The sequence below is a fragment of the Carassius gibelio genome, chromosome A2, assembly GCF_023724105.1.
Source record: "Carassius gibelio isolate Cgi1373 ecotype wild population from Czech Republic chromosome A2, carGib1.2-hapl.c, whole genome shotgun sequence".
NCBI lineage: Eukaryota > Metazoa > Chordata > Actinopteri > Cypriniformes > Cyprinidae > Carassius > Carassius gibelio.
The window spans coordinates 16,539,132-16,564,916 of NC_068372.1; the positions used below are offsets into that span (position 1 = coordinate 16,539,132).

At 37.3% G+C, this 25,785-nt stretch overlaps 2 protein-coding genes across 3 annotated transcripts in view; both read left to right on the forward strand.

The window, feature by feature from the left end:
- Positions 1-17,194, forward strand: part of LOC128028838 (cAMP-specific 3',5'-cyclic phosphodiesterase 4C-like) — a 33,712-nt gene extending 16,518 nt beyond the window's left edge. For both annotated transcript variants that reach the window (XM_052616169.1, XM_052616174.1), the window contains exons 2-15: positions 5,487-5,678; positions 8,243-8,279; positions 9,015-9,088; positions 9,170-9,219; positions 9,332-9,444; positions 11,581-11,674; positions 12,371-12,543; positions 12,664-12,762; positions 12,855-13,019; positions 13,105-13,204; positions 13,290-13,444; positions 13,559-13,681; positions 13,788-13,970; positions 14,770-17,194. In XM_052616169.1, the coding sequence (XP_052472129.1) occupies positions 5,487-5,678; positions 8,243-8,279; positions 9,015-9,088; positions 9,170-9,219; positions 9,332-9,444; positions 11,581-11,674; positions 12,371-12,543; positions 12,664-12,762; positions 12,855-13,019; positions 13,105-13,204; positions 13,290-13,444; positions 13,559-13,681; positions 13,788-13,970; positions 14,770-15,264 (2,053 nt within the window). In that variant the 3' untranslated portion in view covers positions 15,265-17,194. The remainder of the gene's footprint in view (positions 1-5,486; positions 5,679-8,242; positions 8,280-9,014; positions 9,089-9,169; positions 9,220-9,331; positions 9,445-11,580; positions 11,675-12,370; positions 12,544-12,663; positions 12,763-12,854; positions 13,020-13,104; positions 13,205-13,289; positions 13,445-13,558; positions 13,682-13,787; positions 13,971-14,769) is intronic.
- Positions 17,195-17,970: 776 nt separating this feature from the next.
- LOC128028855 (ras-related protein Rab-3A) lies at positions 17,971-23,466 on the forward strand. The gene is made up of 5 exons (XM_052616180.1): positions 17,971-18,134; positions 19,990-20,217; positions 20,369-20,487; positions 21,540-21,664; positions 21,786-23,466. The coding sequence occupies exons 2-5, from the start codon at positions 19,990-19,992 to the stop codon at positions 21,974-21,976; spliced, it is 663 nt and encodes a 220-aa protein (XP_052472140.1). The 5' UTR covers positions 17,971-18,134; the 3' UTR covers positions 21,977-23,466.
- Positions 23,467-25,785: the final 2,319 nt, after the last annotated feature.

Sequence of the window (25,785 nt, forward strand, 5' to 3'; positions counted from 1 at the left end):
GGGTCATTATAGGTCTTAAACAGGAATACCTGTAGAAATCTCAGATTTTGCTGTAATCAAGTGATTTTAGTGCATCTCCAAAGCTATATCAGATTCTCCATAGCATGGCTGATTGTTGTTAGTTTTTTTTCACTTTAGATTACTTTCATAATGTATATTTTGCTCTGGGCACTTCACATTGCCATTCTGTTGTTTTCTCGTGGTCACAAAATGATGGTAGGACAACAGCCTGAGCTCTGTCCGTGTCCTCTGAGAGACCCTCTGCTGTGTTCACAGAAGAGCTCAGTCACAGACCTTGCGTGGAAAATCTGATGCACTTCATTAACTCTGTTTGTAGTGATGGTCTGGCACGATGCATGAGCCAGCAAGTCTATTTCCCTCTCTGTTTTTATTTTATTTTAATATCTCATATAAAAAAAAAAAAACCTTTTAAAACTAGGGTATATGTGTGTGAATTACAGATTTTTATTTTAATGCAAAATGCATTATGCAATGCAAAATTTTAATGAAAATTCAGCTTAGCCATCACAGTTATAAACACTATTTTAAACTACATTAAAACAGAAAACAGTTATTTTAGACTGTAATAATATTTCACAGTAATACTGCTTTACTGTATTTTTGAGAAAATCTATGCAGCCTCTGTGAGCATAAAGGTCTTTCAAAGTTTAAAACTCACTGATTCCAAACTTTTAAATGGAAGTGCATTTCTATGCTTAATCCACACAAATTTAAAGTAAATATTAAGGTTTTAATGTATGTATTACATATTTTAAAGGGCAAACCTCTAATTTAATTTCTAAACAATTGACTGGGCTGAATGTGCCTGCATAAACTGTGTTTACACTAACTGTAAAAAAAAATAAAAGAGGTAGTTTTCAAAAGTACACTGTGTGTCAAAGTTCAAAGAAAAAAATTGCCATTAATTCCTGTTAATGCAATTGCAAAAAAATGGTTTTTGATGTCATGCACTCTTTTCTGTAATATCAGCATGTATCAAAGTCACCACCAGGTTGCTGTTTAGCAAGAAAATGAATGTGGAAATAACAGTGTAATGCGCCTTCAAACGTCTATGACTTAATTCTGGCTAACCCCCACTCATGCTTTAAAATGTCAGTCTAAATCAGAGACAAACCAAGCTTATTTTTAATCTTGACCATAAATGTTCAGTGGAAAGCTGAGATCACGGCACTGCCCCCTTCCTTTCCCTCTCCCTCTCTTTCTCTGTGCACCCTATTGTGCCTCAGAAATCTTTTTACAATCTCTGCAGCTCTTACCGGTATGGATGTGCTCCACATTTTATGTGCACAATTAGGAAAAGGTAGCATGCACAGAAACGGTGATTAAACAATCAAGGACACATCCTCTGCCCGCAGTGTCTACGCACGAGTATGTGACCTGCTGGATGACCCTGTAATTAGCAGCCTCATCAGACTGGTAAAGTCTCCCGTGGTGCTTCTGTGAGACTTCATGAAGTATCAAGAAGCGTCTTTTTAAAACTCAAATGCATGTTCACTTGTGGTTAACTGTGCTTTTAATCTCTCTTCTGCCCTTGAAATGTTCAAGTTTTGGTGTTGTGCAGCATGTTCATGGATGCCCGAGCCCCTGGGTGTTCATTGACGTCATGTGACGTTGTGTTTCTCTTAAAAGTAATTTTTTCTTGTTGATTTGGAACAATGGAGAAAGGAACAGGATGAACAGCCTTCTGGCTGCGTCCCAGTGGACTGGTAATTCAACTAAGAGACTAAATGACTACTACGTGAGATTCATATGAACTTGTGGCTCCACCTTCTTCTTTTCTATACATAAAATGCTGCATGAAAGCATGTAAACAAAAACGCCTCAATGTGGGGCCGGTGCTCTTCCTTTTCTTAAGATGTTTTGAGTGTAGGTTAGTGATTGTGCATTATGTGGACTGTGATGGGACAGGCCAGGCTGGGGCAGCCCTGTAATGTGCCCGGGTTAGGACTGACATAGCACCCCAGTGTCCTGTGACGCATGCTGGGTGTCAAGTGTTCAGATACTGACAGTCAACAGGCAGCATATCATACAGCTGCAGGGGATTTAGTATCAGCTCTCTTATTCCTCACACGGGAGGTGTTCCTGAAATGTCTGAAGGTTTCTGCTCGAAGCCTTTGTAGTGAGTTTGTCTCCACTTAGAATGAATTTCAACCTGTTCCTGAAGGCAGTGATAGGCTGAGTTGAAGACACTCAAGTTACAGTGTGGATGCTGTTTCAGACTTAAGCTGAAAAAAGAAAAAGAAAAGTCACTTCTCTTACACTTACACTTACACTTAATTATATTTGTTTAAAGTCAAAACAAAAATGCTTTTCTTAGCCTAATGAAATTGACTGATTACAGTAGAGCTAAAGCACAAACCGTGCACATGTAGTTTAATTCTCAATGCTTTGTTTATGTAAAGCTCTGGAATGCACCAGCTGCTAAATCCATCACCTTGAACCCAAAAATCTCCCATATTTATAACATTTTAAATGAATCTGAAATGCATTCTATAGTTGACACTTCAGTACAGTTGTTTACAGACTGATCACTGATGCTCCTCATCATTGTATTTATTTATTTAATCATTATCAAGTTGAGTTGGTTATAGTCAATATTCATTTGTTCTCTCTAATTGTACTATATACTATCATCATGCTTTGACTGAAAAAGGCCGGCTTCACACATGCTTCGATCATGAGCCACAGGAGGCATCCTATTCCCAGAAAAACAGCCAATTTTTCCGCAGCACTACAATCACAAAGACTGCTCACACGGACCAGTACATCTCACTGGTGGGACTGACTACTATTCAGTGATGCAGACAGTTGTCATAACAGTGTAAGAAAAGATTGTTAAAGTAATAGTTGAAAAAAAAATCACTGTATACTTTATAAAGAAGTCACATCAGATTGACATTTTGAAGCCAAAAGAACTTAAAACAATGCGAATGGAATTATTTGGATTATTATTATTTTTTGATAGACAAAACTGTGATCACATCTTATGCACCTTAGTAAGTAATAATAGTGAGAGAATAGTAATCATAGTAAGAGAACTCAGACATCTGAATTGATTAATGCACTTAATAAATGGGCTTATATTCCTGTAAGCACAATGCACTGATGTAGTTTCCACATGCAGTACAAAAACAGCATTAAAAACTGCTTCACCAAGTGATGAAATTACCACATATCCTTTTGACGGAGGATGTCTTAAAATGGCAACGTGGAAATGTGTGGGTGGATAGATGTGTGGGCTAAAAATAGCACAGCAGAAATCTCCATAAATATTCATGAATGGGGGAAGAATCTAAGGCTACCTGCAGCTCTAAATATAGCGCTTCCAGTCAGATCCCTCACACAGAGACGGGCTATTTATAGCAGCAGCTTGCAGAGTGTGCACAGGGACCCATAGGAGACACAGCATTAAAGATGAGGGACGGAAGCAGAAACCAAGTGGAGTCGACAGCTTCTGCCCCAAGCACAGGTATTTTTAGAGATGGATACGGTGTCCCCTCACACCAGAGCGTACAGTAGTGTGACTTAAAGAGTTAAACTCCGTGTGTTTCTGTCCATTCAGAAGAATGCTGCTCTCTCTCTTTCTCGGTCTATATGTCTCTTGCTCCTGTATGCAGTCACATGAATGGGATGCACTGGGTTGATTATGTAATACAATGTTAGAGACGTCTGACTTGTCCTCATGCAACATCTGTGAAAGATGTGCAATGGAGATTGAGAATGTACTTATTTTAGCTGCACGAGCACTATACCTTTCAAACTCATGTATTTTGTAAGGTGGTTTATACATGTTTTAGATGAGAGGTTTTTAAATTGTAGTCCAGAGAGAAGTTCAGAAAAAAATGGTGTAAAATTATATAATATTATTAATAATTAATATTATTTAAAAATATTAAAGTGTACTTCATATAATAATAACTTTATATATATATACACACACACACACACACTTGGGTTGGGTGTGAAATATATGAAATTTGGCGAATTTATTCTAGTTAATATTTTATTTTAATAGACACTAATACATAGTAAATATATAGTATTTATTTTTAATAAAAATTACTATATTATTATTATTATTATTATTATTATTATTATTATTATTATTATATATACTTTTATACCAATATATGAGTTATATTAAATTATAATAAATTCTAATAAATGTAAACTATTTATTATATATTTATAATATATATTAAAGCCATTTTCTAGATAACCTGATGTGTTCAAAGCACCTTTTAGAAATATTTAATATGTTTAAATGCTACGATCCAGCAGATAAAAAGGTCAATAAAGTCTAATAATCAAGCATAATCAACGTAAAAAAAAAATGAATATATAGTACATTTGGTTATAATTGAACTTGAGCAACATGAACCGCAGTATTACTTGTTGAACTAGAAAACAGAGGCTATAAATACTAGTGTTGTTTCCTTTATTGTATTATTGCTAATTTATGCAATGCATTTCCTGCTCTCCCAAATATAGAAAGAAATTGGCCATTGACTTGCAATGTTTTTCCACTCCTTCACATTAACCTAATAACACACTGTTGATGAATACATTAGCAGTGGATCATTATCTAACAGACAGCGCATCAGAGGCAGGACCATTGATTAATATAATCACCAGATATGTGTGTTTCAGTTCTGTGCCAGTTGGATTGGGAACTGACTTTACCTGAGAAGGTTATTTTTAGGCTTCTCACATGCTTCCACGTCAATGAGCCGGGGCTATTTTTAACTTAGCATTCCTGCATCACATTGACCTTGAAAAACACAACTTATTCAGAGCTTTGCTGCCTCGGTGTCTCAGGAGGTCTTACCCACTCCACAAAACCTGAATCTGTCACCGAGATGGACAGTTTTACTGCACTCAGACTAGTTTAGAGGAGGATTAAATCTCAGATGCATTTCTCTCATTCACTTTCAACATAACAGACTTATTACATCTCTGGTGTGGAATAAGAATGAAGGGATAGAGATATATCATAGCAAAAATTTTACCATCTCTTTAAAAGTTTAATAGGTTATCAACTATAACATGTACATATTTTAGTTTATGGATATCATCCAGAATTTTAGTATTGGTGTACTAATATTGGATAACATAATTGTCAGGTTTTACACAAACTTTTACACAGACTTTTGGCTTGGTTTTAGTGAGGCACTGAAACATATCCTGAGTCTGATGTACTGTATGTCTAGTGCTTATATCTAGATTGATTCAGGAAGAGAGTATCTCTGTGCATTTGTGAGTAAGCATTTTTATCAAGGTTTCAGTGACCTTTTGTACTAGTTCAGGTCATTGGCGCAGGGTGTGTACTGCACAAATAGAGATGCTGGGTACAGTTTTTTTCTCATAAAACTGTCAAAAAAAAATCTTCCTAACATAGCAAATAATCATAATAAAGTATCCAGGTGAATTATATGAACCCTTTCTTGTTGTCTTTCTTTCCTCAGTTTTGATGTTGAGAATGGGCTGTCGGTGGGCCGCAGTCCTCTGGAGTCCCAGGCTAGTCCAGGCTCCGGCCGTGTGCTGCAGGCCAATTTCCCTCACAGTCAGCGGCGGGAGTCCTTCCTGTATCGCTCCGATTCTGACTTTGACCTTTCACCCAAGGCCATGTCCCGAAACTCATCCACGGCCAGCGAGCTGTGAGTAGCACTTCTGTCATTTATGATCCCCTAAAATCACTCAGGAAATGTCAGAACTCTACATACTCAATGGATTCATGATGGCTTTTAATTCTTTAAATAAAATAAACTTTTTTCATAAAAAAATAATTTTTATTAAAGGGGTCATATGATGCTTTTTTTAAAGATCATTATTTTTGTGTAATTGGTGTAACAGAATATTTTGACATGATTAAATGTTCAAAAACCAAATTATTTTTCAAATACTGAACATTATTGTAGGTCCTCTGTCACGCCTCTCTCAAACATGAGAGTTTTCTACAAAGTCCCTCCCTCCAACAAGTGCAGTCTGCTCTGATTGGCCAACTGACACAGTGCAATGTGATTGTGAACTTTCAAAATAAATGTAAAGATAGTTAATAATGTCCTTAGTTTTACCATCAGTTCAAGCCCTAAAGGGGAACAGCTCCTATGTGTTTGCAGTACACAAGCCACAGACAATCTTAAAGATTCCTAAATGCATCTACTTTCAGAAGGCAAAATAAAGTGCTTTTACTTTCGCCTTCGCCTAGAAACACACAGCTTCTCCCTGACATGGCTACTTCAACACTAACTGTGGTTACTGAAACCACGCCTTCTTTCTTTGCGTGAACATTTGGGCGGCATTACCCAAATATTTCCACACAGTGACATAGACATGTGGGGGCGTGTTAGAACGAGCCGTTTTAGGGGGCGTGGCATAGTCTTAACTTTGATAAAGAATATCTATTTGGATTTGAGACTTTAGTCTTTGCAACTTTACAGATCTTCTTCATGCACCATTACACTCCAAAGATAAAGGAAAAATTGAAATCACATCATATGACCCCTTTAAAATAATTTATTTAATTTTATATACTTTTATACAACAAGAAATGCATTACACTTATAAAAAGACATTTATAAATAGCAGAAAAGACATTTATAATGTAACAAAATAAAACAATTATCAAAAATAGTGTTCTTTTGAACTTCATCAAAGTATCTTGAAAAATGTTAATTACCGTTTTCAAAAAAATATTAAGCAGCACTGTTTTTCAACATTGATAATAATAAGAAATGTTTCTTGCGCACCAAATCGACATATTAAAATGATTTCTAAAGGATCATAAGACTGGAGTAATGGTGCTGAAAATTCAGTTTTGCAATCACAGGAATAAATTACATTTTTACAAATTAATAAGATGGAAAACTGTTATTTTATATTGTAATAATATTTTCTGTTTTAATAAATAAATGCTGCCTTGCTGAGCATTAAGAGGCATAAAAAACATCATACCAACAACACATTTTTGAATGGTCAACGTTCCCAACTGGGGAAAAAAAATTAGTTTTCATGTGCATGTGGTTTTAGTCACTGCAAGCTTCACGTGTTACAAGCTGCACAAGTGTGTACATGAGCTCCAGTGTTTTGTGGCTGGAAGAGATTTGTTAATTGGGACTGTAAACGTTTGCCTCATAACAGATGTGGCTTACTCCAGCTGGTTGATTATGTTTGAAACAAAGTTCTCCCAATACACACTTTTTTAATAGTGTATTACATCAAATCATATTGCTCGGTCATTCTGGAAAATCCAAGGCACTGGTCGTAAACTCCTTATTATTACCACTTCCAGCTGTTCTTTCCATCTGAGCACGCTTGCATGTCAGCTCTGGTTTGCCGGGATTTCAAATCGGAAAAAGGGCACCACATTCTTCTTATTTTTCTGCATTTTATAGCCTTCCTCAAAGCCCGTCGCCCCAAATTGAAACACCATCCCAATAAACACCAACAGGGTGAACACAACCACCCACACCAACCACCAAAACTACTGTTTGTTGGGCTGATGTGAACTAGTGGGCTTAATCGCAGGTCACCAACTCTTGCTTGTCTTTTCAAAGGGAAGAGAGTTTGAAGCACTGGGAAGTCAACTGGCTAAATCGGTGAGAAGATATAGAAAAATATTGACCTGCTCTTAAAAGGGCTGTCCCCCATTTCTCCATTACAGAATCCAGGCTGGTCCTCTCTGCTAGACCAGTCTAACCTCAGAGCTTCCCCTGTTTACTCTTCACCGCCATGAGCATTACTCACGCCACCAAAGAGGCTTTGGAATATATGAATAAAGACGCAATTCCCAGTGTGTTTTCTAGTTTCGGCTTCTCTCCCGCTGCTCCTAAAATACGTGCATGACACACCCTATCCGAGCCCATCTGTGTTCTTATTACGTATTTCCATAAGCTTTTAATGTAGGATATCTAATATCCCATTGGAGAATCTGAGGTACCTTCCTTATACTGAGCTGTAATTTTTATTTTTTTTCATCCAAACTGCATGTTAATCCAAAGCGTATTACCACCCGCTTGCTCTTTTGAATGATGGTGTGCTGTAACCTGAAGCCGACCACATCCTTCAGTCCCAAAAGTTAAACTCTTAGTCATTTGTTTTCACTGATCCTTAAGTCATTTTATGTGCCTCCTTTTATTATTGAGAGATTAAAGAGCTGTCTTTTTCAATATGGAATTGTTGTGTTTGATTTGTGAATTGTTCATGTATTTTTCTCTTCCAGACATGGAGAAGACATGATAGTTACACCGTTTGCACAGGTTAGTATTAGAGTGGGCCTTGAAAAGGAAAGCTTGCATAGTTGATCTGACATTAATGGCATTTATGGATTTTGCGTCATGTGGTTTTAGGCGACTACTCTGTTTAGGAACTTGGTAGTTTGACTTTGCTCTCCCTAGATTTTAAAGAGAGATTAATCTCCTTATATTTAGAAGTGTCTTTTTTTGTTGGAAGTGGAGTGTGCCGCTTTTAGCCTTTGCAGGAACAGCCCTTCTGCTATTATGCAGCCTGCTTTACATGGGATTTGCGTCACCATTGTACTCGATTTACAAAACAGGCTAGGAATCCAATACCGCATTTGTCGATATGGATGCTGACAGATGAGAAATCTGCACGGCTTTGGAAATCCGATACCCTTCATGCCCTTTTGAAACTCCAAAAGTGCTGCAGAATTTCAGACAAGCCAGACGTTTTACACAAAGGTTTCGTTTTCTAGGTCACCTATCTATGCAACATTTATTCTCTCACTCGCTGCAAAAATCATTTTATTAACCTGTTTTATCTTGTTTCTAAGTAATAATACCTAAACATTGGAAAAAACTAGATGATGTTTACTAAATATTATATATTTAATTCTATAAAATAAAAAGAGTTAATAATACAATCAAAAACACTGATTTCTGAATACAGGCTGTATGTGAGTTGGAGTAGCTTAAAAAAAGCAAGGACTAAGGATGTGTTCTTGGCATGGGCCTACATTATTGTATTTCTCATAGGTCCTTGCCAGCTTGAGGACTGTGCGGAGCAACTTTGCTGTTTTGACCCATCAGCAAGACCGCGTCCCGAGCAAGTAAGGCCCAGTAAATTGTGCGATGCCTGTTCAAATGCTTTTTAAGTCATGCTTGATCTCCACTGACAAAAATCTCCACAGGAGGTCCACTGGAAGCAACCCACCATCCATGTGCAAGACAAGCCTACCAGGTTAGACAACAAACTCTAGTAGAAAAGGCAAACAGTACAAAGATTATTTTTAATACACATGATGATGAACACTGTAGTCATGAATATATCAACGCTTCGCTGTTTTTTGCAGAGGAGCCATTTCAGAAGTTGGCAGTGGAGACTCTGGATGAGCTGGACTGGTGTCTCGAACAGCTCGAGACTCTCAAGACACGTCACTCAGTCAGTGAGATGGCATCCAACAAGGTAGATCTTCCATAATAAAAGATGATTCATCACTGACAGGCCTCAAATATCCCGATTGTCACCCAGGGACTTGACATAAGCGCTAATAGCCATCTGACAAACAATACATCAACACATGCTGATAACAGCACTTAAATACCCAACATGCCTCCGTATGAATTACACACGCGTCAGATGTCTATTTTAGATTGGAATGGGATTCATCCATGTTCTGAATCACTCCCATCCCCCGTCCTCATTGTGTGCTGAAAAATGTGAATGAGAGTGGAGTCATGGATGAATCTGCTTCCCCCCACCCCCTTTATCTCCCCTCATTCCTGCTGGGGATTTCAGAGCCTGTGTGACGTGTGATTAGCCCACCAACGCAACAACTACGTGCACCACAGATACACACTCTCACACACATACGCGCACATACGAACACATGTTTGAGTGTTGAGTGTATCACTTATATTTCTTCTGCACAGTCAGGAATCCCCCTGACAATCAGGAATCCCCCCTGGTTGAGGTAAAAAATATATAAAAACTGAGCATGCAAAAACCTTTAAGAATATAGGTTAAAATAAAAAGCTGATTTTTTTTTTTTTTTGTCAAATTTGCTGTGCCATTTTTTATATATAGATAGATAGATAGATAGATAGATTGCTCATTTAGTTTTGAAAGCATTTTGAAAGCCATATAAGTGGCACATCTTACCCCCACTGTTGGGGTAAGATGAACCCGTACCAGATTATGTCAAATATATATTTTTTATAATTTTTTAAGTTAATGTGATTAATTATTGTAAAATAACCAAATATTTTTTGTACATTTTGTCAATTATTGTTAATGTTATGATAAATAATTAGGATAATTAAAATGTATTACCTTTCAAAAGTATTCTGTCAGTTAGATTTCCTAATGTTTTTGAAGGAAGTCTCCCGAGGCTGCATTTATTTGCTTAAAATAAGGTCATATTGTGAAATGTTATTGCAATTTAAAGTAACTGTTTGCTATTTTAATATATTTTAAAATGGGATTCATTCCTGTGTCAACAAAGATTTCCCTCGTTCATTACAATGGAAAACACATTCACACACACCTGAAGTGTTCATCTTCAAACCAAGTGCACATGGAGCAGCCCCAGCCCCCTGTATCCACCCCATCCAGCCCCTGCATGTGCCATGGAGCAGCAAACCAATCTCATGCCTCCCCCTGACCCAGCCTCCGTGGCAAAACTCATCCGATTGGCCAGCATGCAGCAGCGAGTGGGGAGCTACCTGTCGGGAGGGAGAGAGAGAGGGGGCTGCTGGGAGGAGCCGGATCTCTGTGTTTACACATGAATCAGGCAGAGTTGGAGAGTAGAGCATGCGGCAGTGATGCACACTCGCTCCAGCCAGCAGCACACGCTCTCAACCCGCCACAGGTGCAGCCCATGGCAGCTGGAGCTCCCACTGCTGGGACCGTTAGACTGCTGTGGAACCGGGCAGCTCGGGCGATCTGGAACGTGTCTGTAGCATGTGCACTGGCTGGACGGAGCTTCTGTTTTGTTAAAGCTCCATTTGGTGCTGAAATGCCAGACATCAGTTACTTGCTCTCTGTGTCGTGGATGTATGTTCAGGTAAGGCTTGGGTTGTGATTCTGCATGTCCGGCTGTGCTTTCATTTAGCCAGGGAGAACCTCTTGCATTGTATTTGTCTGAAATTGAGAGGGATGCTCTCGCTGACCCTCTATAAATCACAGATGGTGTGTGAGGATGTTAGTGTGTGTGTGTGTGGGTCCTACAGTACTACTATACATTTTACTGCCTTAGTCAGAAGTGCTTCATTCTGAAACCTCGTGTACGATTACATAATAGCACTACACAGATGAAAGGCACTCCTCCTGCTTGGTCCAGCCCCTCATCTTGGGTGACTGTAGGCCTGCTACCACTCTCAATGCAGTTATATTCAGATATGAGTATGTCATGTGATATTTTACACCTTGATAATTTCTGAATTAAACATGCAGCACACATTTGTAGGATAAAAATTCAGTTAGGAATTGTATGGAAAGGGCCAAATAATTTGTATGGATTTATTCAAATGAAATACAGAGTAGATTGGAGAGGCTGATTCTCAAAGGGCACGTGTTTTGTTCTTGTGTCTTGTCCTGCAGTTCAAAAGGATGCTGAATCGAGAGCTAACCCAGCTGTCAGAGACCAGCAAGTCTGGAAACCAGGTCTCAGAGTTCATCTCCAGCACCTTCTTGGGTAAAACCAACTATTTAGTACTTTTTCTAACTTAATACAGATGTCTTCATTTCAAATTACACTATAAACAACACAAAAAGATTATGATTTGTGAAAAAAGTATTATAAAATGTGTAAATATTTCAGATTAGCAATCAATTTTATATTTTCCGTTATTTATATATATATATATATATATATATATATATATATATATATATATATATATATATATATATATATATATATATATATATATAAATTATTTTTACATTTAGTATATGTTTTAGAGACTTTATGGGCTTTTGTCATTATTATTTTTTTATATTTAATATTAAATAATATGTATATTTTATATTTTTTGTAAACTTTTCAGCATTATTTTTATTGTAGCTTTAGTAATGTTAGTAGTTAAAATTATTTTAGTTAGTTTTAAACTAATTTCACATTTTATTAATTTACGTTTTCTGCCTAATATTTGTATTTCAGCTTTATTTTGCTAAAACTGGCAGGACATTTTGACTTAACATTGTCATTGTTACAAATTTGCTTCAGTTTTCATTAATAATTTACATATTAACATTTGTTTGTTTTGAATCCTAAAACTTTCCTCTTTTTTTTTCAAGTTTAAACTGCATTTTCCAGCCAGGTTTTCATTGTGCATTTAATGAGCTGTCTGTCAGTGTATGTACTTATAAAAATGAACCTATGTTGCAGAGAAGCAACATGATATGGATATTATGTCCCCACCAACCAAGGAGAAGGAGAAGAAAAAGTGGCCCATGTCTCAGATCAGTGGATTGAAGAAACCCTCACACAGCTCCAGCGTCGCAGCTTCCAGCATCCCACGCTTTGGCATCAGCACTAACCAGGAAGATCTGCTGGCCAAGGTGAGCTCTCATGGCCAGTAAAACACCCTATCAGCAAACTAAAATCACCATGGACTTTATCTGCAGTGATCATAACAAAGCCCAATGCTTGTTTTAAATGAATCCAACTCCCTTTTGCAGGAGTTAGAGGACTTTGACAAATGGGGTGTGGATATGTTCAAGATATCCGAGTATTCAGGCAGCCGACCGCTAACGGTAGCAATGTACACAATCTTTCAGGTATAAAATGTGGAATAAAAAAACTTTTCTCATGTAGTTTTTATCAAACCATTACAAATTAATAACAAATGTCTTGAACCTGTAATCCACAGGAAAGAGACCTGTTGAAATCCTTTAAAATCCCTGTAGACACGTTCATTACCTACATGATGGCGTTGGAGGAGAACTACCACGCAGATGTAGCATACCATAATAGCATCCATGCAGCTGACGTGGTCCAGTCCACCAATGTCCTGCTGTCCACCCCAGCCCTGGAGGTTTGTCTCAAACAACTCCCTTTTCATCATCTGCTCATTAGTCTCTGAAGCAAGATGTTTCATATTTGCAGTTCTGTTTTGCCAGGCTGTATTCACCGACCTTGAGATCTTGGCCGCAATGTTTGCTAGTGCAATACATGACGTGGACCACCCTGGAGTGTCCAACCAGTTCCTCATCAACACAAGTGAGTGGCCGCGGCAGAGCAGCAGTAACTTGTCATTGTGGTTGCACACTGTGTTGTAGACTAAGAAGGTAATACGTTTCTCCAGACTCAGAGTTGGCTCTCATGTACAACGATTCCTCTGTTCTGGAGAACCACCACCTGGCTGTTGGCTTCAAACTGCTGCAGGAAGAAAACTGTGACATTTTCCAGAACCTGACCAAGAAACAGAGGCAGTCGCTGCGCAAAATGGTCATCGACATGGTGAGGAAATGGAGGCGATGACGAATCTTTGAGGCAATGGTGAAGAGATCCAAGTCTGAGAACTACAACCAGCACGTGGTTTTATTTATTTACCATGTATCTGACTCGTTGCAGGTCCTAGCCACTGATATGTCAAAGCATATGAACCTGTTAGCGGATCTCAAGACCATGGTAGAAACCAAGAAGGTGACCAGTCTGGGCGTCCTGCTGTTAGACAACTACTCTGATCGCATTCAGGTATATTTTGAGCTTCTGTGGGGCAAAGGCATTTTATATTGTTAGAAATTCATTTTTGCTTCATGAGAAGTTTATCATTAAAATGTGTGGTCAATCAAATGCTTAGGTTCTTCAGAACATGGTGCATTGTGCTGACCTGAGCAACCCAACAAAGCCCCTGGAGCTGTACCGTCAGTGGACGGATCGCATCATGGTGGAGTTTTTTACTCAGGGGGACAGAGAGAGAGATAAGGGAATGGAGATCAGCCCCATGTGTGACAAACACAATGCTTCCATCGAGAAGTCACAGGTGAGTGAGGGAAAATGATTAATGATGTGGCACAAACTGGTCTTTGAGGACTTTAGGCCTCATTCCATCATTTTATATAATATAATATAATATAATATACTATAATATAATATAATATAACAACATAACATAACATAACATAACATAACATAACATAATATAATATAAATCAGTGTTGTAATTAACAAAAACTAAAACTTCATTAAAATAAAGCTGAAATAAAATATAAATATTAGATTAAAAATGTAAACTTAAAAAAAAAAAACAATTAGTTGCCAGCTAAGTACTATAATTCTTACAACTAGATAAATAAAATACTAAAATAAATTCATGCAAATGTTAAAAATACAACTAATACATCGACAAAAGCATAACATTTCTAAGTCTAAAACTAATAAGAGATAAATCTAAATAATAATGCATATAACCGTATATAATTAATACTGAGACAAATGATTTCAGATTGCCACTCTGGAGCACCATATTAAAAATAAATATGTATGTACTCATATATACTGTAAACACATATTACAAACACATAGATTAATATTATATAGTGCTAAAAATAGATAATTGGATTATATAGATAGATAGATAGATAGACAGATAGATAAGATATAAATTGGATAAAATAGTATATATTGATAAATGAATATGTAAATTTTTATTATAAAAATACAATAATTATATTATTATATATATATATACACACCAAGACATACTATTTATATTAGTGTCTAAATCCACTGTTGTAGAATGACAGTACAAACTAATATACTGCTCATTCCTCGTCCATCAGGTGGGCTTCATCGACTACATTGTGCACCCACTATGGGAGACCTGGGCTGATCTGGTTCACCCTGATGCCCAGGAGATTCTTGACATGCTGGAGGACAACCGTGAGTGGTACCAGAGCATGATCCCCCACAGTCCCACCTCCACCCCCGAGGACAAGGGCGGTGTGTTTGGGATGGGAGCGATGGGTGGAGGCATCGTCTCATCAACAGGGGAGAAGTTCCAGTTCGACCTGACCTTAGAGGAGGAAGGGGAGTCTGACATTGAGAGTCCCGTGGACGAAGAGTTCACTTCCACCGCACAGGATTCCTCCAGGACAGATCCAGAAGACAAACATCCGTCTTCGGCTCCCCGCACACAGCAAGCCAACCTGACCGCTCGATTCCCCGGCCGCAGGACAATGTCTTTTAAGATGGCGGAGCCACCAGACAGTGAAGATGAAGATAGAGAACTTGACCAAGAAGGGAAAAGCGTGTCTTACCTGCGTCTGGGAACATAACACTAGTGCACTTTTTAATTTTGTTCTTATTTCTTCTTTCATACCTCTTCCTCACCACTTCCCTATCCCTCTTCATCCCATTCTTAGCTTCCTCGGGCAGAGGCGGCGCAGTGCAGGAGAGCAAAGGAGAGGGAGGAAAGCTTCCACAGGACGTTTTTTATACACTAGTCACCTTGCACTGGAGAAAGCTCTAACTCTACGGACTGTCAAAGCATGAAGCTTTCTTAAAACGTTCTCGGTCTTGAAAGACCAGCTTTTACTGTCAAGCGTACAACTGCCTATGTGTTATGGACTAAGAGGAACGTTCTCAAGTGTCTTCCCGTGACATCCCAGGTTTAAAGTTAGCGAACAAGTGGAGCCGTCCGAACATAATAATTGATAAACAGGACACTTTTTATGTGAGACACATGTGCACTAATTTTTTTTTTTTTAAGATACACTGTTGACTTAAAGCTGGTCTATTATTAGCTGAACAAAAACAACCTAACCTTAACACACCAGAACATCTCAGGATTCAAAGAAACTTTCATGTAGCAAACAGCTTGAGGGTACCCACATAGTGACCACCGTCTTCCTCGGATCACTACAAAATCTCTAGACTGAAATCGAGCGATGATTGTGATCTTTTGTGTTTGTTTGTATGTGACGCCACCTAGTGCTTAATAGTGGAACTGGAGCCACGTTTATAGGATTTACTCCAGCCAAACGAAGTGGCTCTGTATTGTTGTTCCTTCGCACAGATTATAATCATCAGACCATTTTAACTTAAAACCCTTCTCACTTTAATTGGTAGGACTGCTGCTTTAATTTATGGCATGCACATGGTTTACATATGCTTCTTGTTTATTTTTCAGTTCTGCTTCATCCAATTACATTGTATGTCACGGTTTTAAAATGGCTTGTTTCTGATGTTTCAGGTAGCACTTTAGATAACTTTTGTCATTGCCAAACGTTGCTCCATGAGAAAGGGCTGGAGTCATTATTAACATACATGAGACTAGGATTCGTCGTGATCTGCAGGGTAACCAGCATGTGTACACACACACACCCTGTGTGTAAGTTAGTTTCTGGAAGGCTGGGCTAGCTTGGAAACCCACATTAGCTGTATAGGAAATGATCGGGCTCTTTAAACCACATGTGTACTTTCTCTCTCTTTCTGTGCTGGTCACACTGAACAATATGAGGTGTCTTACCATCTTTACAAATGTATGATGTCTAAACAAAAGTGAACAGTTTTGAGATCTGTGCACTACAAGATGACACATAAAGCCAAAGTTAGTTTTCTGTGCCAGACCTTTAGTGTTTGGTTTTTTGATTGATCAGTGCTCTGCTCTTCACAGGGACATAGCCAATGACTGTACAAGTGCCAAGCAAGCATGATCCATGCTGTACTGTAATTTCCATTTTGCCACTGGCTAATTTCCATCAATGAAATTTTCTACTGTCAGTAGTGTACTGATTTGAGCATTTAGTTTTCTTTTAATTCTTCATTCAAAACTGTGGAGTTGTCAAGCTGAAATTTTATTTAAGAGTATTCATGATTCAAGTTTCAAGTCTTTCTGACTCAGTATGCTCACTGTAAGTCAGATTATCTGTGTCCTTTTTATACCATGGTATGAATTTTAATATTGGATACAGTGAATCTATGTATGTAAATGAATTAGAGTAAACGGGGCTTTTAATTAGTGGCTACATGTTCATCTTAACATCTGTCTGTGCTCTTTATTGCAATGTTTTGTGTGGTGAATGAAATGCTGAGTGGCCATGCAAAATTTCGACTGACCGTATCCACATGACACACCTCTGTTTGTTTTTTTCTGTCGCAGATCTGACAATCCCAACAGTACTGTTTACCACTACAACGCTGTTACTAATGTTGCTGTGATTGTTTTCCTGTTCCCAATGCCAATAAACAAAGAAATATTAGGAAGCTGGACTCATCTGTGTTTTGTGGAAATCCATTTCTTTCCACCACATAAGTATTTCCCTATTGGGAAATTAGAAGTTTAAAAATAAAAAAAGATGAACACACGATTTATAGCCTACATCAGAATTCTGGCATATAAAGTCAAAATTATTATATTAAAAGTCAAAATAATGACAGACTAAGTTATACTTATAATATACTGTAAATGGTCAAACTGATGGCATATAAAGGTAAAATTACTATGACATGACAAGTTAGCAAAAATGACAAAATTGATAATTATGAAAATTATGATCAATCTCAACCTTTCGATTAGTAGTGATTTATACATTTTGATCATTATTTTTTAATTATTTTGTATTTTGAAGACTCATGGGTCAAAAGATATTTCGAATTTTCAAATAATAATTTCGACATTATGCCACTGACTTGTCATAATTTCATAGTTATGTTTATTACTTTAATTCATAATTATGTTATCATTTCATCATCATTTTAATTGATTTTATTACTCATAAAGATGACTTTCATCTGATGAGTGACTTTCATAGTTTAGACTTAGCTTAGGTCATGATTTTGTTTGTCATGAAAATGTATAACGTTAGTTAAGATTTGTAATTTTATAATTATGACTTTTTATTTCATAATTATGATTGTTATAATTTCATAATTATTAAATAAGAAATTATCACTTAAAATCCACAGTATTAATTTAAAACGTCTCAAAAACTAGCAAAGGCTCTTGTTGCTTTATGCATCATTCTAGAAGACCGCTAATACGTCGCTACGGTGACGGAGCGAACGTGTAATTGGTTCTCCACATGTCAGTCATTGTTTAGCCCCGCCCCCAGCTGGCTCCAGTCGACTGACGAAAGCACGATTACAGGTGCACGAGCTGCCTGGGAGCTGCATCCAAACTACAGCAAATAAACCTCCTGTTAAGGTAAGCTGGGCTTTCTCTGAGAACATCATGCCGTTTCGCCTTGCATTTATTTCTAAAGAACTCGCATAGAAACGCCAGGAAATCAGTGGTTTTAGTTTAACAACAGCGTCACCTTCATTTGACATCGCTAATAACTGGGATGGATCATAAACGGCCTCTGCTAGTATATAATCCATCGGCTGCATGCTACAAACTAACATGTCAACTGGCTTTTGACCCTCAGCACCTTGTCACTGGCAGTTATGGTGAATACTGTCTGTGTGATCGATGGGATGTTAGTCACTCACTGACCCGAATAAAAATGGAAATCAGTCCGTGTGTTAAGCGGATAGATGCTAACCAGAGCTCAGCTGACTTAACCACTATCAGCCCTACAGCAGCCATCAGTCTCGCTCTCACAGGCTGCTTTTTGTTTTAAACGTCTTGATTGGACAATTAGCTCGTGAACGTAAGAGCATCTCATACACGAAGGTTCCTTGATCTTATCTTGTGACGCTACGCCTAGCCTGAGCCATATGTTTGAATTAAACCTGGATGTGTGCCTGAAATGGGCTGCTCAAATGACAGACTGAACAGATCTGGAATGAATATTCAGGGGTTGGTTTGTCTCAATATGAGAACGAAACACCTTGGTCTTCCATGATAAAATAGGAATATTAGAAAAATCTTCTCCTGTTATTATTGGTGTGCTCAGTTCCCGAGCTAAGCACTGGGTTTAACCGGCACAAAAGCTTTAAAATCCCTGGCTACACAGACTTCCTAGCTCAGTCCAGAAGGATACAGGAATAGTGCAGGTTACACCCTCTATTCACTTTGAATTTGTGTTGTAATTCATCAAACAGGCTGTGAATAAGATCACTTTTGTTTCAACACATTGCTAGGAACCTTTTCTGACACCATTGTCCATTGAACAGTGTACAGTTTAATAATAAAATAATCAGCCTTGAAGTTATGTACGTTTTCCTATCTGAAAGCATGGAGTAACCATCTAAAATCTTTTCATTTTTATTGTTATTTGGTTGTTACATCTGTTCATTTTTCAATGCACATGAATTAAAAAAGGATTTTCTCATCCCAAAAGTTAGTGGTATTTTACACATTTATAAGAGGAAAAAAAAAAAACAAATAAGAGAAGTTGTATAGACACTATACTGAGCTGTATATCCTATAAAGATTTAGGACTGAGACTTGAACCCTTCCCATTATTTATTGATTGTCAAAAATATAATAAAAAGAAAATTGAGTGATCTTCGTCATTATTTTTTTTTTACCAAAGTCCAGGGAACAAGAATACTTAGGAAAAAATAAAAAAGGTGATGTACATTAAATGTAACATGAAACATGCACCAAAGATGGGGTTTTGCTCCAAGGAGCTAGGACCTAAACCAAGAAGATATTGAGGTTTCTGTAAATGTATAACTGAAAATTAGTTTGAAGTCAAGACAAAGTAAGCCACTGTAATTAAACCAATGCTGTGTCCAAAATCGCAAACTGTCTAATAGGTACTACATTTGTTGCGAAACTTGCTTCATAACTGTTAAAAATGTCAAATGTTCTACTGTAGTACTGTATGAATTGAGAACATCTGCCTTGTTGTCACTGTCACATGACCAGCATCAGTTGCGTTGCTTCACTGCCATTGACAAATTATCTCCTTTGGCATCATGGGATAGTAAAGTGTCCACTGAATGCGCACTTAAGAAATAAAATGTATACTTGAAAAGTGTTAAAGTTGGCATGAAAAGAAAAAGCACCCTGTACATTTTTTAAAATGCATGTTATAGATCTTGTTGTGAAGAATTCATCCGTGCAATTCTAATAATCACCTTGACACTGAACCTCTTTTCTCTTGCAGATGGCCTCAGCAAATGATGCTCGATATGGACAGAAAGAGTCTGCGGATCAGAACTTTGACTACATGTTTAAGATCCTGATCATTGGCAACAGCAGTGTTGGCAAAACCAGTTTCCTGTTCCGCTACGCTGATGACTCCTTCACACCCGCCTTCGTCAGCACTGTGGGCATAGACTTCAAAGTCAAGACCATCTACAGGAACGACAAGAGGATAAAGCTTCAAATATGGGTGAGAAGAAGTTTTATCAAATGATCTTTTTCAGGTTTAATTTCTGCTAAAATTTGTGTTTGAGCAGTGATTCTTATTGATCATGATTAAGGAGTTTTTTTTACTGATAGAACCATCAAGACATTTTCACTCCAACTGCTGTATATTTCAGGACACTGCTGGGCAGGAGAGGTACAGGACCATCACCACAGCATACTATCGTGGAGCAATGGGCTTCATTCTGATGTATGACATCACCAACCAGGATTCCTTTAATGCCGTTCAGGACTGGTATGATGGTGCTAGTTTTTGTCTGTGCCTCATAAAATTGATATGCAAAGATGTGACCCAGTTTCTGTCAAAACAGAGAGTGCACTATATATTTGCAACACCCAGGTGCAATGAGATATGATTCCAGTGATAAGTAATCTACCCACATTGGACACGAAATTGCAACACAACATGACAGTCTCATCGGTCAGAAGTTAACATGAAATGAATCTTCACCTTATTTTCTGAATGCATGTTACTGCTCTCACTGTGAACAATTTTTCTTCGTATATATTTTTTTTTTGTTTGACCTCCTAATTTTTATTTTTATTTCTTATTGAGCTGATTCCTAATTGACAATGTAATGATGACATACTGTACATGATGTCAGATATCACCACAACCTGCTATTTTTAACATCCATAAAGTTATAGGAATAAAAATATGTAAATCATACATGGAAATAAATCTTTACCACTTAATACACAAGGATACAGTGTCAGAGGCATTTAGCCTATTAAACTAACTTCTCATAATCTTGTATTCAAATCTCATTATCTAATATTATTATTATTATTATTATTTAATTTACTTTTAATTACATTTACATTTATGCATTTAGCTTTATTCAAAGCAACTTAACAGTGCATTTAGGCTATATGTTTTTTATGTTTATTTAAGAATTTGTTTTATCAGTAATTATTACCGTATTTTTCAGACTATAAGTCGCACCTGAGTATAAGTCGCATCAGTCCAAAAATACGTCATGATGAGGAAAAAAACATATATAAATCGCACTGGACTATAAGTCGCATTTATTTAGAATCAAGAGAAAACATTATCGTCTACAGCCGCGAGAGGCTGGAGATGGTAATGTTTTCTATTGGTTCATTTCTCTTGGTTTATTTCTCTTGGTTCATGTCAAATGAATTGATAAATAAGTCGCACCTGACTATAAGTCACAGTACCAGCCAAACTATGAAAAAAAAAGTGTGACTTATAGTCCGGAAAATACAGAACATGTCTTTGATTATTAAATCGCTTTTTCTCAATGACCCCTTTACTGTTCTTAGGTCCACACAGATTAAGACATATTCATGGGACAATGCTCAAGTGCTGCTGGTGGGAAATAAGTGTGACATGGAAGACGAGAGAGTGGTTGCTTCAGAGAGAGGAAGACAGCTGTCTGAACAGCTCGGTGGGTTTTCCTCAACCGAATGCTTTCCACTAGAATTTTCTTCATATGCAGGATGCGTTCTTGCAGCCCTTAGTTAAATTTGAATATATAATAGTGCCTTTTACTTTTGACCGTCACACAGGCTTTGAGTATTTTGAGGCCAGTGCCAAGGACAACATTAACGTGAAGCAGTCATTTGAGCGGCTGGTGGACATAATCTGTGAGAGGATGGCTGAGAACCTGGAGTCGGCGGATCCGTCCATCACTGGACACAAGCAGGGCCATCAGCTCAACGAGCAGCCGCAGCGCTCCCACAAAGACTGCGCTTGCTAAGGGTCGCTCTCTGCCTCTCCACCGTTCCCCGCAGATTGAACAATGTATGTATGAGAGAAGGCTTTGGTAAGAGAGGAGCTGAGTCCTCTCTCTGTCACATTTGTGAGGTTGACATCAGCGCATTTTTATTTCTCTTATATTGGTATTGGCAACCAGTGTTCCTCTCAACTCTTAAGAATTTGACAGCATAGTACTTTTTGACTTTGGGGTCAAATTAACTCCAACGTGAAATTAGGTGAATCACATTTTGTTTTGGTACAATATCTACTAAAACATTCTTCAAAATGTTGCTAAACGTTCATGAGCATTTCAAATTCACACAAATATCCTCAATGCATTGCCATGAGATATTTTATTATGATTTTTTTTAAACAAACCGATACACAGTTGGGACCAGATTGTTGTGTGGAAACCATCAGCGTAGCGGCTCATCCCAAGATCGAACGTTTGAATGAATCCTAAGATTGAATTGTTCAGGAGTTCTGCTTCGCTCTTTTATTTTTATTTTTTAATTAAAGAGTGAAAAGGAAATGCACACTAATTAATTTGCTCCCTGTTATTTTTTCAATAACAGCAGATGTATTTTGTAAAACAGATTATATTATATAAGCCAAAACGGTATATGTGATAATAGATGTAATTAGGAAAAAATAATTCTGATGTGCTTAATTGCTCAATTGTGTTTGTAATACAAAGGAATTTCTGAATTTGAGTGTATTTTTCAGTTACATGTTCTGCTTTTACTCCGGTTCCTACATCCTAGGGGACTAGTGGAAGCTTGTGAGTGTCTGTGTGCATGTTAGTAATTTAATGCTTTATTTATTTCTTGTTTATTTACATGCATTTGTATTGGTGTATGTTTTCTGCATTAGATTACGAGGGCTAAAATGTCTCACTTTTATAAATCACAGAGTTTTAAACACACAGGGGGTGAATGTTTGAAAACCTCATGTCTGTAGAAGTACTAGGTGTTGTGTTGATTTTACTCTATGCAATTCAGAAGCTTTGTTATACCAAATAGTCACTGGATATGCAGGGAAATGGTTTTGTAAGGTGTGGAATTGATGATTTATACCCTCCCTTTATATCCTGTTTACAGTCCACCCTAAACAAATAGCAAAACACTGGGATCTACTTTTTTATACAGAGAAATGCATCTCCGTATGCTTTATATGCAGAGGGCTCACTGTTAAAGTAGAAGCCATAAAACAGTTTTTGGTTTTGATACTCTTTTTGTAGTTTGGCAGTTTAAGTTTTGTTTATTTGTTTTGTAAATTGTACAATAGTTCTTCAGTTCTCATACGGTAGGTTTCAAGTGGTGTTCATCTTGTAATGCTGTATTTCTCCTTGGGACATAATGGTAAGAATAAACCACTGTATTGGCAAGCTGGACACTCATTGTGATGAGGTTTTTCTGTTATTTTTTACATTTATTTCTTGAGAATCAAGTCACCACATTTATTGAGTTAAATAAAAAGCTCTGTTTGAAATTGTGGCTTATTGCTGTCAGTGACCTCTGACCTTTTCAGCTCCACTGGCCTTTAGAGAGCTGCAAGACTGGATTTAATGCTTGGTTTACTAGTTTATATTGAAGGTTTATTATATCGTAAGAAACAATCAAGAGTTTGATACATACTCTGCATCCGTCTGAATGACAAGTAAACAGATGCTAAATAAAGAGACTCTGGGGAATGAAATCATCCACATGTTAAACGTTAAATGACCATTTTTCCCATAATCAAAAATGTTTCTGAAGGAAATCAAGAGCCATTTAGACCTGCACAGATTTATGGATGGACGTTGCCATGAACTTACAAGAAAGCCATGAAAAATGCTCTGTTTATTACGTGATGGACAAATGATGGCGTCTTCCATGTCCATGCACCCGTGAAACTATATTTGCATGCACTGCAATAAATCATATTTTCATGTGAGCTCCCTCAGAAAGCATGCAAAGGTAAATTAGAATTTAAATATACAGCTCAATTAGACATAAATACACAGACCTGCATTCTACCCTTTCAAAATTTTATAGAAGTGCTTTTACATATCCTGTACGTTTACACTCTCTTCTTCATCGATACAGGTCCACCTGCCAGAACTACAATTATGACACCAGCTATAAAGATCCAAGCCTTTTTCAAATAATATTTTAAGTGTGAAATCTAGCATTTTATTTTCATGACTAGATAAGAATGGTGCTCCACAAACTCTGATAACATAATTATAATAGTTGTATTATTTAATAATTTACTAATAATGAAATTTTTACTGAGTTATTAATTATGCGGCAATTAATGTAAATATATAAATAATAATATATTAATGATATTAGTTTATTCGTTTTCTGGTATTTATTAATATGATGTTGTTTAGTTTCATTTAGAACATTTTTTTTAAGGCATAACAATTACCGGTAAGTTCATTGGAATCGACTTAGCAAAGGGGAAATTGTACATTTGTAAATGTTAATGTGCCCACTTCAGCAGAGGATAATTCTGGGGGAAAACAGTGTGTTCTCTTCCCCTAGATGGGATAAATCCTCCACGCAGTGATCTGATGTCCCTGAACACTAATTGCTTTCATTAGAACAGGCTGACAGGATCTAATCACAGCTAATCCATCTGTGGGTTTAAGTTTAGCCTCTAAAAAATAATTAAATAGACTTTACATTTAACTGAATCTGAATTTAAAGGGATAGCTCACCCAAAAACGAAAATTCCATCATTTATTCTCATCAAATTGTTCCAAACTTCTATGACTGACTTTCTTCTGTTCAACACCAGTATGACTTTCTCATACTTCATTGACTGGTGTTTTCCGTTGATTGAGTGTTTCTTGATATAGCCCCTAGAATCACAGTACATTATCAGTGCAGAGTGACTTAATATTAGACTACTTTTAAAAAGTGTGACTTGAGATGTGAACCTGTGGACATACATACAGCCACATGGTGGCAGAGGAGAGACTCACTTCTTTCTGTGACGTGAAGGAACACTACAAACATTCATTCAAACATGCCTGGAATAGAACACTTACAGTGAATATTGAGCTGGGTAGATTACTTGTGAATTGTAATGTCACTACAGGCATTTTATCCTAATATTATCAAACATGTTTTCAAATGTTGAAATAAAAGTTTTTTAAGCTTTCTTGAAAAGGCTCTTTTTATTATTTAACTTACTGTTTTTTTATTTTATTTTGAAAAGCAGCCCACGTAACATAATGCACATTATCACACTGTAACAATGTACATTATAACACTGAACTATAACAGTAGTCTGCAGTCAAAGGTACTTCTGTGTGGTGACAAACCTGACAGCTGTGATAAAGATCAAAAGACGTAAGTAACCTGTGCAGAAGTAACTGAAACACTCTTTGAAGCCTCAGGGTCTCTCCTTCAAACATGGTTTATTCATCTATTAGTGAGTCTGATTTGGTTACAGTAACGGTATCATGAAGGGCTTCTGTTCTTTCCTGGCTGTGACTGATGAGTCTACGTGATCAAGAGGACTAGCAGGCACAGACGTCTCTCCTGGGTGTGTAAATCATAACCTCAGACGAACATCATGTTGGTACATTTTGACGTGCCTGAAGTTTTAGATATTTTAAACCTGGCTTGAAATAACTGACTAAATAAATAAACAACTCTTCCATCTTGAACCCTTGGTCACATAGTAAATGATGACTTGAAGTGGTTCTGGGGCAACAATAAATAAACAGGACAACAAACATTCTGCACGTCTTCTCGAGTTCAACAGCTCTTTCTGTGCTCACTCCCAAAAGCAACCCTGCACTGGGGTTTTTTC